Source organism: Polistes fuscatus, unplaced genomic scaffold, assembly GCF_010416935.1.
Source record: "Polistes fuscatus isolate 324 unplaced genomic scaffold, CU_Pfus_HIC Scaffold15, whole genome shotgun sequence".
NCBI lineage: Eukaryota > Metazoa > Arthropoda > Insecta > Hymenoptera > Vespidae > Polistes > Polistes fuscatus.
In genome coordinates this window covers 2,802,594-2,818,992 of record NW_025113053.1, presented here as the reverse complement: position 1 = coordinate 2,818,992, position 16,399 = coordinate 2,802,594, and the positions used below count along the sequence as shown (strand labels likewise).

Here is a 16,399-nt window from a genome sequence, read left to right as displayed (position 1 = left end):
TCGTATCTCTCTTTCTCTATTTTATCATGAAACGTATATTCTCACTATTTTAAACAAGGTAAGATTCAACAGGACAGAAACCATAACAAAACTTAGACAACTAATGAAACTCGGCACTTTGATGATATCAGATGATGACGCGATTGGCTCGCCTGCTTTTACTATCGTCATGGGACGCTTTAAATCGTCAATATTCTTCAAAGCGTTGTCGATAGTTTTATTAAGATCGACAAAATACGAAGCCCAGTTATCCATTTCATTTGCCAAAGGCAAACTCGGTGGATCAAGGGTAGAAAATTTATCTTTAGCATCGAACAGTATTTTCATTATCCCAATAAGGTTTGCCTGTGTTTGATTCCTTAGATTTTTGATAAAATCATTCACGGTAGTATTCAATTGTTCGTGGAATTTGATCCAATCATCGGCGGGCTTAGAATTCGTAATATTTGCCAAAATTAATGCTTTCAAAGAAAAAATCTCATTTTTCAAATCGTTAATTGATTTCGTATACATGTCACCTATACTAGCCCAATCAGCGTTCGTTGTATTAATGGTATTCAAAAAATTCATTATCGTCTCGTTAATTTGGTTTTTAAAAGTGAGCCAATCATTTTCCGGTATGATCGTTGGTGGCCAGAACGTTGGCTTCGTAAAAGGAGCAGCTTTGACCGTAATGTTATTACTATACGAAGCTTTCCCAATCTTAGTGGTTTCTTTGAAATTAAGCGTAGGTGACTTGTCGATACTGTTTACATCCATGTTGAATAAATCAATCCATTTAGCTTTGATACCAATAATTTCATTTTTCAATTCCGCAAATTCGTTCTTGAAAGAGTTGCCAAAAATAATCCAACCAACCGGGTCTATCATCGTTTGATTTTTGCTTTTAATATCTGCGATTTTTTGCGCGATAGAAGCATTTATTTTACTTCGAAAATCTAACCAATCGTTTGTTAAATTAACGAGTTGCATTGTCATAGGATTTCCTTTTGATTTGCCTGGATTAACGGTAGCTGCACCTTCGAATGGCACTTTTGCATAAGTGAATGGATTCTTTAAAATAGTTTTGTTGTTTGCAGTAAACTTACTGTTGATCTTGGCAAAACTTTTCATAATCTTATCTCTGAAAGTTAACCAAGCTTCGAGATCATCGGGAGGTGGCATGTATGCTTCTATATTTTGCACAGTATTCGATACCGTATTCAAGATATCAGTTTTAATGGACATCCAGTCTAATGTCGGATCTGCTGGTTGTTCAGCTAACTCTGTTGGCATAATCGATTTGTCGGCAATTATCTTATCATGAAGAGTATTGAAACGAGCTTTAATATCCTCTCCGAAAGTAGCCCAAGCTGGATCGCCAGGTCCAGGCATATTAGAAGCAATATTCGTTAAAGCATCGTCGAGAGAATTGATTATGTTGCCTTTAAAATTTTTCCAATCAAAAATGGCTGCAATACTTTCTTTACTTATCGCCATTTCACTCGTTTTATTTTTCAATAGAAATTTAGAAAAGATATCCTTCTTCGCGGAAATAATTTGAGATACCAAATCGGCCGTTTGATTCTTGATCCTTGTTTTTAATCCGATCCAATCGGTAGTAATCAGTGGAATACTTCCAAATCCTCCAATGGTATCGTTCAATGACTTTACTATTTCGCTTTTGAAATTTATCCAATCGACGAGCATGGCTGCTCCAGGAGGACCTCGTAAAATAAAACTCCCATCTTCGTAAGGTGTCGTTTCCATTGGTTTCTTTGTTGGATGTAAATCGTTAAGCTGGTTCCTAATCTCCGCAAATGTGTTATTCAATTCATTATGAAAATCTAGCCAATCGGGACTACCCGGTGGTAGATCGGTTTTAGTTTTGTTAATATACGTCACTATTTCTTGAATTGTATCGTTTAAAGTTTTCTTGAAATTCAACCAGTCCACAGCGAAGGGAGTTACTTTTAGCATTGGTACCTTTGGACGATTTTCCTTCCAAGGCTCAAGAGACATTTCCGGTAAGTCTTCGCATAATATCATTGGATTATGGATATCAATCGATTGCATTACTTTTGATTGAATTTGCGTTATATGATCGGAACAGTCGCACAATATTCTCGCTAGGGAACTTTTACGTAATTCTTGCAATTGTTCTAAAATCGATAATGTTAAGAATTTTAAAACGTTTGATATAACGTACAATTAAAGATATATAAATATATATGAGTATATTAAAGGAAAATATTTTACCTTCCGTAAAGGAATGTGATTGACCTGGCACCTCGTACCAATATCGATCTCCTTTCTGCAATCTAGCGAACTGATCAGCAATTAAACATGTAAAAGTAGGTCCAACGATCCCATCGGTTTTCGGTATTTCCGCCAATGCACCAGTATATAGATCAATATCGTAAACAGATTCGTATAGCTTTGATATCGCATCGAGAGCTTCGGGATCCATGTGATCGATCAGATCACTAAACGATTCGGGTTTCCCTAAATTACAATATTCTCTCCATTTAGTATAACCAGGTAGTCCGTGATCCCTCCCACGTTGAATATTCAACGATACGAGATCGAGACCACAAGGTATTGAAACGTTGTTAATCGGATCTTCGAAAAGATGTCTCGTTAATTGCGATGTGAGTATGAGCAAATCTGAAAGCTGCAGCAGCAAAACTATTGGCTATAGTCGGGTCATTTGTCAGATCATCATCGGGACTCTCGTTCCATTCTCTATAACCCGAAGTCAATGGTCTCAAATTTTGAAGATTCGTCTCCTGTTCTCCTATTATAATTGGAAGAAATTCTTCGTAAGTAATATGCTGAAGTTGGGCGCCAATTATACGACGAGCTTCCTGATAAATCTGTTCGTCCGTCCAAGTCGGATTGAGCTTGGCCAACTCGTCAGCAATTTTATTGTGTTGTCTTGCCCAAATCAAATGCATAGTCGTCAAATGTAGATTCTCATTTGCTCTTGGATCCCCTGCGAGAAAACAATAACGTCCTCTTAGACGTTCTTCCTCTCTGTTACATCCGTCATCTGGATTTAAACTAGGTGGTAAAAGAGTTCTGTTATCTGGCGTCGTTTGCATCTTCAATCGTCCACCGGAGAATTCGCGCAAACTATGAGCAACATTCGAGTCCGATCCGTATATCGCTGAGCCATCGATAAAAGCGGTTACCTAAAAGTAAAACGATTTATTATTTTGCACAACTGAGGCGAGATCGAAAAATACAAAAATGAAAAATGAAACGAGTCGTTCACCTGATTAAGTTGTTCCCTTGGTCCAATTTTACATTGAGGAGCTGGTGCCGATCGAACGAATTCCATACAAGTTTTTCCGGTGACATCGTAAACGGGATCACCCGATCCCACAGAAACGGGAAAACATTCTGGATGACCAACGGAAGGTGGGCAGCAGGAGATGGAACTACCGTTAACGCCCTGACTGATTGCAGTGGCGGTGATATCGTGATCGAGAAACTGGCCGAACACAGCTAGCATCACGGTGAACGAAGGATTCGAACTGGGCGAGGGCTTATGAACCTTCAAACTGACCTCTCTTGCCGAAGGTAACTCATTTCCGGAACGTGCTCTTCGAGGCGAATCGATTCCGTCAGCGTAATCTGCTGATAAAAGTCTTCTAAATGGCATCAAAGCTGAGCCTCGTTGCTTGGGACGATTGCAAGTGCCGTCGAAACTCCTATATTTGCCGATGGTACAATTTGCATTAAAAAATTCTTTGCAAACACCTTTCGGTGCCCAGCCACCGTCGAAAAGGTAACCGATGGCCGAAGGTTTGCCTAAGAGGGCTCTCGTGCTTTCGATCTTCTTTGTAGCGGCAATCTCGCCAATGGCAGCCAAAGCTAATCCACCTACGTTGACATTCGTTCTGACTGCCCATCGATGTCGTGATTCTGGCGAAGGGGATGGTAAAGGCGAAGACAATGCCGCGGTATCAGCGGAAAGTCTCAATTGCACAGCCAATTGGCCAGCCAAAAGAGCTTCTTTCAATTCGGTATCGGTCAAGTTCTGCATCGTTGAAAAGTTAACGTTACTATCTGCTCCATAAACGAAATGATTAACATCTGTAGTACTGCTGAAAGTATACGAATCGAATCCCGTTGATAGACCCAATTTTAAAGTAACACTATCGTTTGTTTCCGATGAATCCGTCGTACTCGATGTCACATTAGATGTTCCATCTTCAGAGTGACTCACGGAATAACTGATCGTCACGATCAATGCTATCGTGAATATTGCTCTGAAAAAGTTCGACAAACGATTAACAAATGATCAAATAATTCAACAGGAAAAATCATATTTATTATTTCCTAATTATGTTTTCTTTTTTCTTCCTCTTGTTATTATCGAACGAAAATCGAATAAGACGAATATTCTTGCAATTAATAGTTCGCTCTTTCTCTCTCTCTCGTTCTTGTATGTGCTATTTTAACGACAACAAAAAACTTCTCGATCGAGGTCGCGAAATTGATTATTCGGTAATTACTGATTTTTTTCGATTCGAGTCCAGTCGAGAGTACTTAGTCCTCGGGTTTGTTCCAATTATATTCAGTAAAATGTCGTAGTTACATAACCGAGGGCGACGTTATCCTTACATTATGTAAATCGATCGGAACTCAAAGTGTTGAAGTACGCTTAATTGCAATTAACGGAGAATAAGAGTGGGTATTAGATAGAAAGAGAGAGAGATAGAAAGAGAGAGAGAAAGAGAGAAGACGATGAGAAGGAGGAAAGGGGAAGGAAGTGGGGGGAGGAGGGGGTAAAAATCGAACGTCTTAGAGCCTGTTCGCTGTTCGATTACTCGTGTAATCAAGGTCGACGTCACGTAACGCGAATCGACCTACGCTTAAAATACAATGTTGGTAGATGTGTTCATTGGATATAATATATTATTACTATATATCGTATTGTATTCGTGTGTTCATTTAAGCCGCATAGAATCGGCGCTATTTTATAATATATATCATCTATGTTCCGGACGATGAAACGTGAACGTTGATACGCGACAAATTTGATACATGGAATAGCAATATATTAACGGCACGTAATAAACGTAATGTCGTGTATTATGTTCGTACTCTAATTATCACGCATGTATTTTAAATCAAATATCTCGACTATTTCCACGGTTCTTCGCTCGATTAATTATTATCATCCGAAAGCAACAAAGCCTTCCGATTCGAATGAACAATCGTAAATCATCGAATTTTTGGGCGACAACGATCTCTCGATAATATTATATTTCGATATACTTCACGATTCACGCAAATGAAATATATTTTTTTTTTTGTATTATATCGATCATTCCATTCGATTAAAAGTTCGCAAAGATATGATGAAGAATAAATCTCGTGTGAAATTTGTAAATAAAGTATAAATCTGTAATGATATTTGATCGATCGATCGAGAACTCACAGTGCAACGAGGAGGGTAAGATATTGTATTCGTAGTTCCGTTCTCTTCCTACGCGTATGAAATAGATAGGTGTCGTGCACGTAATATGATTGCGGTTCCGCGGCATGGGCCAACGGAATCTTCTCCGACGCGGACATCTTTCCTTCCGCTCGTTAACGCGCCAACGGATAAACTAAAACGTGTATTGGTATAATATCAGTATGCTTCGAGGTGAGTTAAGAATTTACGTAAGTAGAAACTACTTGCGAAACGTAGATATATAAGGTTTTTTTTTCTTTTTTTTTTTTATTCAAATCCGTTGCGTAAAGGTTACGCAGCGATTATACGATCGTTTGAAAATATCACACGAGGACTCACTTTTATCTATAAAAATAATCAATAACATCAATAACATCGCAAAACACAAGATATATATCTTTTATAATATTATTATTACTTTATATAAAAGCGCACGCAAGTACTTCTCGTTAATTCGCATAACGAACTTGTGTAATGAATGGGTGTGGTGAACGAAGGATAACGAGAATAGATACGGTGGTGCTACAATGAGAGAAGAAAGAAATGAAAGGAAAAGAAGGTATAGAAGGCACGAAATAATTAACGATAGAATGGGTACCTTCCTTCCAATTCCACAGCTTGTTCCTGTTTCCCTTTCCTGTTCCCGTTTCCAAGAAAAATCGAGGAATCGTTTGAAATTTTTTTCCCGTGTCTCTCGCTTTTCCAACCGTAGATAGGTAGATATAGTAGTAGTAGTAACTACCTATCTATTTCCTAAGTTACATTGTCGTGTAATTAAGTAAAGGTATTTAATTATGAGAGCGTATACTCTTCTCGACCCCGGTGCATTCCCAAAGTGTTGAGAGAATTTAAGCATGCAGTCTCGTAAATCAAATTAAAAGCCCGTAAACAGATCATCCAGAAGTTAATGATCGTAACGTAAAGCAACGCGTTACGTGGATTATCATTTAATATTCGTAATACGAATATTAAGCGATTTAACGGACAGGAAAATGGTCGTAACGTGTAATTTTCGAAAACGTTCTCAACCCTGTCGAGAATAGGTATATCCATGAGAAGAAAATGTGTTTCGCCTCGTTAATAAGCTGATATCTAACGATACTAAACCGATACTAAACCATCTAATTACATTTAACACGATGTAACATCTATCTATAATTATGATAGTCGAGAATAAATATTCAAAATTTCAACACACATTTCTTTTATCATTTATTTTTATATTACGAATATATTTATATTATAAATCTTGTCCTTTTTTAAACCTTACGTTAAACCTTCCTTTCTTTTTTGTGTTATGTTTTCAAAAAATTACACAAATATTCGACTTACATGAGACTGGCACAGATGCAGCATTGAAAGTTTCGAATTTGAGTTCTCCTCGTTCTCAAGATACTCGAAAATTCATGATGATCCGATGAATCGGTGGTTAGTCTCGTCAACGAAGTTCTTTCCGTTACACGCATACCTCGTCGTGCGCGCGCGTTGTGCGCACAACGCACAAAACAAAGAAAAAAATATCGATTGGAAGGTGATAATGGTCAAAATTAGAGAAACAATGCGAAAAGTATAATTGAATTGTACGAAAAGGAGATGAAAAAATTGGAGGAAATTGTTGTAACTTGATTTTAAGTACGTTGACCGATAAACGAAAAGACTGCGACGATGGCGATGGTTATGCTAACACTCGCTCACTACCAACACTTTCTTTCCCTTGTTGTCTCTCCTCGATTCTTCTCCCAACTCAGTTCACCTTACTACAAGATCGTATTATCCTATAGGATAAAAAAGGTTTCAAGAGGGGTAGTCGAACCAACGATGCTTTTATATGTGAACTATTTTGTTTGTTTCAAGTAAATTAACATATTCAATTTTATTGATTCGATAATAATAAATGAAACTTTTATAAAGAACGAGGTTTTATTTTTTGCTTGTAAAAAAAAGTAATTTTTAAATCTTTTATAACATACAAATTGTTTTGAAAAATATTCATTTGATTAATGAACAAATGATATTACAAGTAAAGTATGTATTGACATAAAATCATATTTTTTGTTTTGTTTTGTTTAAATCAATCAAATATATAAAACATTTTAACAATAATGTTACGTCGATGATTGTAAATAATTTCTAAGTAAATATCTTGTTGATTTAAGGAAAAAAGTTAACCGATAAAATTAGATTCTAAAAGTAGTCAATTAGAAGAGAAAAATAAATCTTATGAAAAACACAGTTGTTCGTAAGAAAATAGAAAATAAGTAATAGAATGATAAGGCTGAACGATTCAACGAGATGCTATAGTAATTGTATACAAGTATTTACGTATATATTTGCATCGATAAAAATATGACGAACTGGTTATGTTATATAAAACCAATCGCGAATAGAGGAATCGAGAATGTAACATGAGTCGGCTCGATGTATTTTTATTTTGTGGTATAAACCAATGCGTGCTGAATTCAAACACGAATAAAACATTACCCGAGATAATATCTATAGAATACCAGTAATTTCAATTAATCTTAGGAACAATGATAAAATAAGCACCGTTTGTACTCTTTAAATTAATTCATAATTAGAAGAAAAAGAAATTAAATAAATCAAAGCATTGAATTATTAATCAAGTTATATTCAATAAAATTCTCATTAATTGACATAAAATGTTATAAATAGATAAAAAAAAAATACTTGTACAATTAATAATTTTATTTTTCTTTTGTTTTTTTTTTTTATTTATTCGTTATACATTTGACATTGATATTTTTAATGTTATTAAAAAAAAAAAACATTTCTATTAGTATTCTTTTATCTTAATCAATTGTAAATATTACATAATTGTGAAAAGAAAAATATGAGCACTTAATCAACGCAAACATATTATTAATGGAAACATTTAAATAGAGTGACTATTATTTCTTTAATTTAATAATTTCTTCATCTTTTGTAATATGAATATGTAAATACATACATTTATACAATATACAGAAGAATAATATTTACAGATCAATAAAAAAAAGAAAAAACAGTAATGTATTTACGTTTAAAAATATAACAAAATATACATATATCACGTGTAAATGGTTCGAAGTTTTCAAAAGTCAATGATCGGCAAGAAATGGATTACTATCTAGACGCGAAAGGTAAGACGATACTTCAGCCATGCATGGAGAGGCTTCTGTACTTTATTAGGCTTCAACGTGAGTGTGAATAAGTAATATAAATCACGTAATTTTTCAAATTCTACTATCACAATTAAAAATTCTTCATTTCTCGATAAATAAAATTATTCGAAACAATAATCCTACTATATATATAAATAATCTCATTAAACTTTCTTTTAGGAATTAAAAGAATTACATCAAAGAATGGTTAAATGTAAAACGATCTTTTCGTAGGGAACAAGAAAAAACAGCAACTAAACGTAAGGATAAATAAACGAACAAAGAAGTTAGAAGAAGAAGACGAAGTCCAGGGGTACTGGTTGAATTTATTTCACTTATTCGGTACAGCAAAAGTTGTATCGCTTCGGAGCCCGAAGTTCGAGCCATTGTTCCTGATTCGGGACATACATTTCCGCTGGCATCCGCTCGAGACCGGGTGATTCCGGTGATCCGCTATCATTTGTCCTACGAGCTGAAGCACCGAACATACTTTTGTACTTGTTGCGTAAAAGAGAGAGTGAATGGAGATGACGGAGACTAATTACTTTCTAGCCACTTGAGAAATGCTTTCTCGAGTGCAACTATCTCTTTCTCTTTATCTCACCCTCTCTCTCTCTCTCTATCTCTGTCTCTCTCTTTGGATTCTGAACAAAGACGTCGACTCTGAAATCCCCGATTGTTCTCCCGAAGAAGCAAAATACACTTACCAAGTCGTTTGTGCATAGCAATCGCTTCTCCTGGATGCCTAAGAAGAAGTCGTCCGACACCCTCGCAACGTCGTAACACTTCATTCTTCAACAAGTGATTTCTCACATTTTGCGAAATTATCGGGCATCCTTTTACCCACGTAGAGACGTAAGCAAAATCAGTGAGCAACTGAAAAGCACCGTATTCGCTGGAAAAGATAAGAAAATAGTAAGAAACAAAAAGAATGGATAAGAACAATGAATAAATGATACTTTGATCGATTTCATTCGTTTTTAATAATACGTAAACGATCGAATTTACCTAAACTTGATACGATGTAAATAAATGTAATCGAGCCAAGCCTCGCACATTATTTTTAATATCATATTAGAAATATCAGGATCCTCGATAACCTCGAGAACCGGTAACAACACCTTTTCTAAAAGAAACGTCCTTGCCAAAGATTCATTTGAAATTTGGTCGTTGTTTTAAAAAAGTATGCGTGTCTCTGCACGCGCATTAGGATCAATGCGTTACCGAAATAAGTTTCAACGTAGATACTTGCTGTCACAGGTGCTACATCGCTGCTCTTCCTCCAGTAATTTGATCGTGGGAAGCACATGTGTAAATTCGCAAGGCTAACCACACGACAAATCTTGGCGAGAATGTCCATACACTTTGTTGGTGTATCCTGTCAATTCAAGGATATGTAATACGTAAGTACAAAAAAATAGATTATTTTTCAATATTACAAACTCAGATTTCTCGACTATCATTCAAATTATATTTTGCAAAAATGTATCAACCTTGACAAAATAATTTGCCATAGATTATAATCAATTAATTTAATAAAACGATGAAAGAATCATATTATTTCAATAAAGACAGCTTGTTAACACTTTGAATATAATTATTTATCGTTAAGTACTATTGCGATCGTTCAATATAATTTTATTTAAAGAATAAACTTTAGATAAATCATGGTATTACCTGCAACAACTGTACATTGGCGTTCACTTCGGAAACGATTTTCGCTCTCATCTTGACGCAAACGAGCACTTGAACGCTAACAGATTCCTCTGAAAGTGCACTCGAATGATCAGCGAGCTACAATCGATAGAGATTTGATTCGACAATTGAATCTGATTTTAGAAACGGAGTAAGTATACTCAAAAAATACGTTTTAATGATAAGATTAAAAGAAATCAATATATATATATATATATATATATATATAAATAAATAACTATACATAGGGTTTATTTGACATAACTCACAAAGACTTCCTCGACAGTGTTCACATTAATGTTATTTTAACGGCATACATTTTCATCGATAAATCTTTATCACAAATTTATACAGACAATTAAACATAATTATTCTTTTCAATCAATACTCAATCTTGCATCTTGCTAATTTTTATATTTCCATATATGATCAGAAGAATATAAAAATATCCATTTAAATGTTAAAAGTATTTAAAAGTTAATAAATATAAATTCGAAATTACTATTGGCAATTATACGTTATACTTCGAAAAAGTTAGTTACGAAAAAATATAAATCTTCGCGAACCTAGAATAATAAATGTAATTATTCGTAATAAAAATATGCATTGTTGATAAATAATAAAGTAACAAAAAGACAAAAAAAGTATCGATGCTAATGTAGAAAGAATAAAAATTTATATGAGAATATATCGATGAGCAAACACTGTCTAAACTTTGAACAATTATATTAAATAAAAAATCCCATAGACGTGTTGTAATATAATATATATTATATAATAATATATATAATAATATATATAATAATAATTTTGACCTTGAGATAGGATAATTCTTCGAGAGAATTGACGACATCGCCCTTGACCATTAAAAATAAGACATCCAAATCCCAAGTGTGAGCTATCATCTTGGATTCCTGCATAACCCAGAGCCTGGCAGTGTGGACCGAGTGATCAAGTCTGTGAAGGACGACGATCTGTTCCGAAATCGGCAATTCCATTAACGGCGCGCCGATCACCCATTCACCTCCAACCTCGCACTCGTTGCTCAGCGTTACCAGTAATTGGAAAAGCTCGCTGAACATTTGACCCGTGTCCGTGCCCTAGAAAACGGTTAAAGAGAGATCGTTAAAAGGGTTATAATTAAATCCGACGCGATGGTCAAGATATTTGAAATTTAAATTCTATATATATATATATATATTACGAAGTATATTATTAAAGAAAATAAGGAAAGAAAAAGAAAAAGAGAAAGAGAAAGGGAAAGAATGATAGATGGTACATATACATATTCATTTAACATAATACATAATACATTTAACGAATTTTAAGCAAAAATTAAGTCAAAATTAAATAAAATATTCGAATAATTTAAATTATTTAATATCAAAGAAAATACATTTATATAATATAATACAATCAAATAAATATAACAAATGTAAAATACAATTAATATAATTATAATTTTAATTTTAAAGAGAAATAATTAATAGAGAATGATTTTTTTTTTTTCTAGGAAAAAATAAAGACCCACCTCAGAAGTAGAAGGTCTCGATTGGCATTCAAAAGCAGACGTATACGCTAATCGAAATAATTGGTCCCAAGATGTAATAGTAACGTGATAACCGAGAGCATCGCATAAGTTTTGTAAAGCTGGTCTCACCGTCAACGGAACTAAAATATCATCATCGAATTATTCGAATTCTTTGATTTTTAATATTTCGTATATTCCACAAAGTGATTACGTGCCTCACCCGCATTTTTTTGAATGAATTGTCTCAACCAGTTTTTCAAATGTTCCGCACCGTGACTATGATGAGAAGCCAAAGCTTCCGGTGACCACCAAAGGACAATGTGATCCAACATCCCGGAAAGAGCCGCCCAAGCAACCTCTTGATAATAATTTTTTACTTTTCTTATTGCGCTACTTTTCAATTTCTTTTCTCCTATAAACAATTCGAGACAAAAAAAAAGTAATATTTAACTCGAATTTATTTTTATTTAAACACATTTTCGAACGGTCACGAATGTACTCGTGTTTGCACGTGCACAAACAATTTATTGTTAAAATAGAAAATTGTGCAAGCCGTTATTGCGATATTATTTATTGTATTTGATAATTTTAAAATTATGAAAGTTTTGCTATTATCAATTTTCAAGAATTTTTGTATAATTTATTTGAATTATTCATTTAGCCACTATGAAAGGCATGAAATTTTTCTAGATAATAGTCAGTCAAAAATATGTTAATTATTATAAGTTATAGATAAGTGGTTCATTATTCAATTAAACGAGATAGTTAATTAATTTTTATTAAATGATATACAAAGTAAAATAATCATGCGTCATTGAATTCTTGATTAAAAAGTAAACTAATTTCCTGTAAAGGCTACTTATATAACGTATAACATTATTATTATAATTAATATTATTACGAGAAAAATTTTCTTCGTTGAAGTTAACTAATGAACAACTTTCAACAAGCAACTTTCTATTTTAAAAAGAAAAGTTCTTGAGGATGCTCTCTTATTCACGTTAAATTTCTTTTACAGAAGAATCATTACTTCAAAAGAAAATGATGAAGGAAGGATCTTACCTTCGGTGATCTTCAAAGCATCAGAACCAAGCAACTGCGGCGAAATATCTTGGACGATACTGAGAAGTCTGAGGACTTGTTCATTCTGAGTATTTACAAGTGCTTGAATACTCTCAAGATTCGATGCTTGCGTTTGTTGAAATGTCGAGGCATCGCTTGCAATCGGTGGCGTCAAGTGTCTCGTGAGTGCTCTAAAAGAGGATGTTCAATTGAAATATTATTAATTTATCAACTATCATCAATTATAACGATAGCATTAAATCAATCAGAATTATTAAATTTGAATATATAATCGACCTATATATTTCGATGCTGGAATTTTCAGAAACGTCAATGTCCGTGGTTGTTAATGTAACGTCTTCTTTTGTATGTGGCTCGTAATTCGCTAACAGGCAGTCGATTAACTCGTGACACGTTTCCTCCGCACGATTTTTCGCCAATATCTACGATTATTCAAATAATTTGTATGTCTAATAATTAAATCGACAATTGTGAACTTCTTACTTGTAATATTTTAGTTACGGAAAACTTCTTCAAAGGTTCTAACAAAGATGGACAGTCATTGCAAAAAACATTGACGGAGGAATCCGTAATAACGTGATCAACATCGAGCATCTTGTTGTATGCGTTGACCAATTTAAAAATAATTTCAAGTATCTTCTCGCTTTTCGAATCAACTATGTCGGTTATAAGATTACGCGTGAATTTTGCGACTACGTTGAGTTTTTGTTTCAAGATTATAGAGAAGTGTTGCATTTTATACTTGTAAATCGGATGCGATGTCTCTATCATATCGTTCCACAATGATTGATAACTTTTCACTACATCCTCGAGGTTGTTAACGATATCTTCGAATACCTGCAATAACGTTACGATTCGAGTGTAATCAAATTTCATTATTTTATTTACATATAAAATTCAAAAAAACCAGTCGAACACTTTAAAACACAGCAAGAGTAAGAAAGAAATAATAAAAGAGATGGAGATGAAGTGGTACACGATTATAATAATTAAAAGCAATAGTTTCCTACCTCAAAATCACAAGCTTGTGCTTTCTCAAAATCCTCGATGATTAAGGCTATACGTTCCGCGAGTTTGCTCATTCTCTCGTTTAACACGGAAGAGTCTGCCAGCCAGTTCTCGAGAGCAACTCCAGGAAGGGGTAGCCACTTGGCGATATTCGCTCTGTAATTAGTATCCATGTGTTTCCTTGATGACAGCTACTCCTGTATATATATATGTATATGTATGTATGTATATATACATATATGTCACCGTTAAAGCGGGTAATTTAGTTAATCCATGATAAACCTACGTCTTATACGAAATAACTAGGCATTTTAAAGAATGCAAAGAAAAAGAAAATTTTATTACACGCTTAAAATAGTTGTTTTATGAAATAACCTGATAAAATATGAATTCACAAGAAGAGCGAGCAGTTAAAGTAGAGATTTCAATTTGATTCGTCTTTAAAGTCTGTTTTTCTTTCTACATTAATGCTAGTAGTTATTCGTTTTTATCTCTTTTTGTACTCTGAAAGTCAATGTTCTGTTAGTGGTGCTGCTCGATGTTTTAATCTTCGGATCAAATTTTATTTCATATTTCAACTACTTGCCTCTCTCTCGTGAATTCTTATATTACTTAGTTAAAGTATGTAATTCTGCCTTCTTCCACGCTTTAACAGGTAAATATAGTTATTTCATGGCTTAGCTGGTTATTTCATGAATTAATGGATTTCACGTTATAACGGTAAAATATATGTATAACGTTTCGATTAATTTACTTTTCCTTTTCATTCGATATAGTTGTTTCTTCTTATTATTATCTACTTCTTCCTTTTTCTTCTTCTTCGTAAATCTTCCCCGATTTTCTTCTGCATTTACTTCCTTTTCACAAATTAACATAACATATATCAATTAATATCACAATTCTTTTTATAGATCGATTATCGTTCATTTTTTCTTTAAATATCCGTCGAAAAAAAGAACTTTTAATAAATAATTAATTTTTTCTCTTTGCCTCTGTAAACAATGCAAACAGTTCGATGAAGCAATAATAATCTACTGTACATCAATGGTTGCCATGGATACCTTGGCGCATGACACTGTTAAAACAATCTAGTAGTTATACATATTTAATATAGAATATTTGAGTAAAACTCATTGTTCTTCATGTTTTATATTTGTTCAATATTACTAAATCTATTGTTTATAATGAAATACATTTGTAATATTATTCTTTATCGATCAAACATCTCTGTCAAATTGTTTGTCATTGATTATTCCACGTTATTGATTATTCTTTTAATTAGCTAAAATATTGAACAACAACAAATAGCAGATTTAAAAGATGATTCATAAAATTCATTTATAAAAGCAGAACAAATTTTTAAAGTTCAAATAAATTGTAAAGTTCAAATAAATAATTGTATCTCAAACCGACATCAGTCGGTAAAACAGTTTTCTTCCATAAAATTTTAGTTTATCAACACTAAACAACACTCAGTTTATCAACACCACATTGTGATCATGTTACCTTCTGTCGGTAAAGTAAAATTAAATACAAAGAAATTCAACAATTTCTATCGCTCATACACTCTAAGCAATATATTATCCGTGGATAAAATAAAATTAAATTCTATGTAGGAGTTTGCCATCTTTAAATCTGTATGAACGGAGAGTATCATAACGAGGTCACTTGAGTAATTTTCTACGGTGTTTTTGATCAAAATTCTTGCTGTTAATTTAACATAACATAACATAAAACAATGTCGGGCATTCGTACCACGTTGTACAACCTTTTCCTGAAAAGATCATCTACGTATGCTATTACTATAATAGGCGGAACTTTTATCTTCGAACGTGCTTTTGATTTAGTCAGCAATAAAATGTTCGAAGCAATCAACAAAGGAGTAAGTAGAAATTATAAATTAATGTTAATGTTACTAATAATGTTAGCAGTTAGGTGTTCCAAAACAATACGTCTATGTTATCGGTAACCTTCATTTTTATATCTTACATTTGACAATAAAGTATATTGTCTTTTAAGTTGTGAACAAAAAAATGAGTAATGAATTCTTAGAACGATCAAGTAAGAATTATGTAATTTAGTGATGCAGGCATGTATAATAATCTGTTAAATAACTGTAAAATAAGATAGTAAAATAATTTGTTAAAGGAGTAATTAATTTAGATGAGAATTATTCAACTCACATATGGCATAAAAGAAATATATACTAACAAAATAAATTTATATTTTTTTTTTTATTATAGAAACTATGGAAAGACATCAAACACAAGTATGAAGCAAACTGAATATGGGTGGATTAAATACTTTATACACTAGTTGTATATTTAATAGATATTTGTTTTCTCTATGAGAATGTAAATAAAAAAGCAAGTGGTCAATAATAAATAAAGCATTTTGTTTCTATTCTGCTTTACATTAAGCAAAACAACAATTATTGATCATTTATATGACCGTTATACAAATCTAATAATC

General features: G+C 33.2%; 3 protein-coding genes and 1 long non-coding RNA gene across 4 annotated transcripts; 2 read left to right on the top strand and 2 right to left on the bottom strand.

Annotated features, from left to right (window-relative positions):
- Positions 1-7: 7 nt before the first annotated feature.
- LOC122514455 lies at positions 8-5,613 on the bottom strand. The gene is given in 5 exon segments (XM_043631307.1): positions 8-2,141; positions 2,239-2,633; positions 2,635-3,173; positions 3,257-4,256; positions 5,432-5,613. Coding segments are annotated over 5 exon segments (4,188 nt in total). The 5' UTR covers positions 5,569-5,613; the 3' UTR covers positions 8-24.
- LOC122514459 lies at positions 5,473-8,893 on the top strand. The gene is made up of 2 exons (XR_006303056.1): positions 5,473-5,641; positions 8,845-8,893. It is a non-coding gene; the product is annotated as an uncharacterized LOC122514459 (long non-coding RNA).
- Positions 8,894-8,897: 4 nt separating this feature from the next.
- On the bottom strand, positions 8,898-14,144 carry LOC122514458 (coiled-coil domain-containing protein 142). Its single transcript, XM_043631312.1, has 12 exons — positions 13,930-14,144; positions 13,403-13,756; positions 13,196-13,341; positions 12,899-13,089; positions 12,057-12,248; positions 11,837-11,976; positions 11,121-11,405; positions 10,288-10,404; positions 9,835-9,988; positions 9,619-9,736; positions 9,318-9,505; positions 8,898-9,082 (listed from the first exon to the last, which is right to left on the bottom strand). The coding sequence occupies exons 1-12, from the start codon at positions 14,098-14,100 to the stop codon at positions 8,946-8,948; spliced, it is 2,193 nt and encodes a 730-aa protein (XP_043487247.1). The 5' UTR covers positions 14,101-14,144; the 3' UTR covers positions 8,898-8,945.
- Positions 14,145-15,553: 1,409 nt separating this feature from the next.
- LOC122514641 (cytochrome b-c1 complex subunit 9) lies at positions 15,554-16,352 on the top strand. The gene is made up of 2 exons (XM_043631578.1): positions 15,554-15,809; positions 16,171-16,352. Exons 1-2 carry the CDS (start codon positions 15,666-15,668, stop codon positions 16,210-16,212), a joined length of 186 nt encoding a protein of 61 aa, XP_043487513.1. The 5' UTR covers positions 15,554-15,665; the 3' UTR covers positions 16,213-16,352.
- Positions 16,353-16,399: the final 47 nt, after the last annotated feature.

Coding starts and splice junctions, on each gene's coding strand:
- LOC122514458 (XM_043631312.1), bottom strand. CDS start 14,100: ATGGATACTAATTACAGAGCGAATATCGCCAAGTGGCTACCCCTTCCT. Junction 13,342..13,402: donor CCGTAACTAAAATATTACAA/GTAAGAAGTTCA, acceptor GAATAATCGTAG/ATATTGGCGAAAAATCGTGC. Junction 13,090..13,195: donor TCCAGCATCGAAATATATAG/GTCGATTATATA, acceptor ATCCTCTTTTAG/AGCACTCACGAGACACTTGA.
- LOC122514641 (XM_043631578.1), top strand. CDS start 15,666: ATGTCGGGCATTCGTACCACGTTGTACAACCTTTTCCTGAAAAGATCA. Junction 15,810..16,170: donor TCGAAGCAATCAACAAAGGA/GTAAGTAGAAAT, acceptor TTTTTATTATAG/AAACTATGGAAAGACATCAA.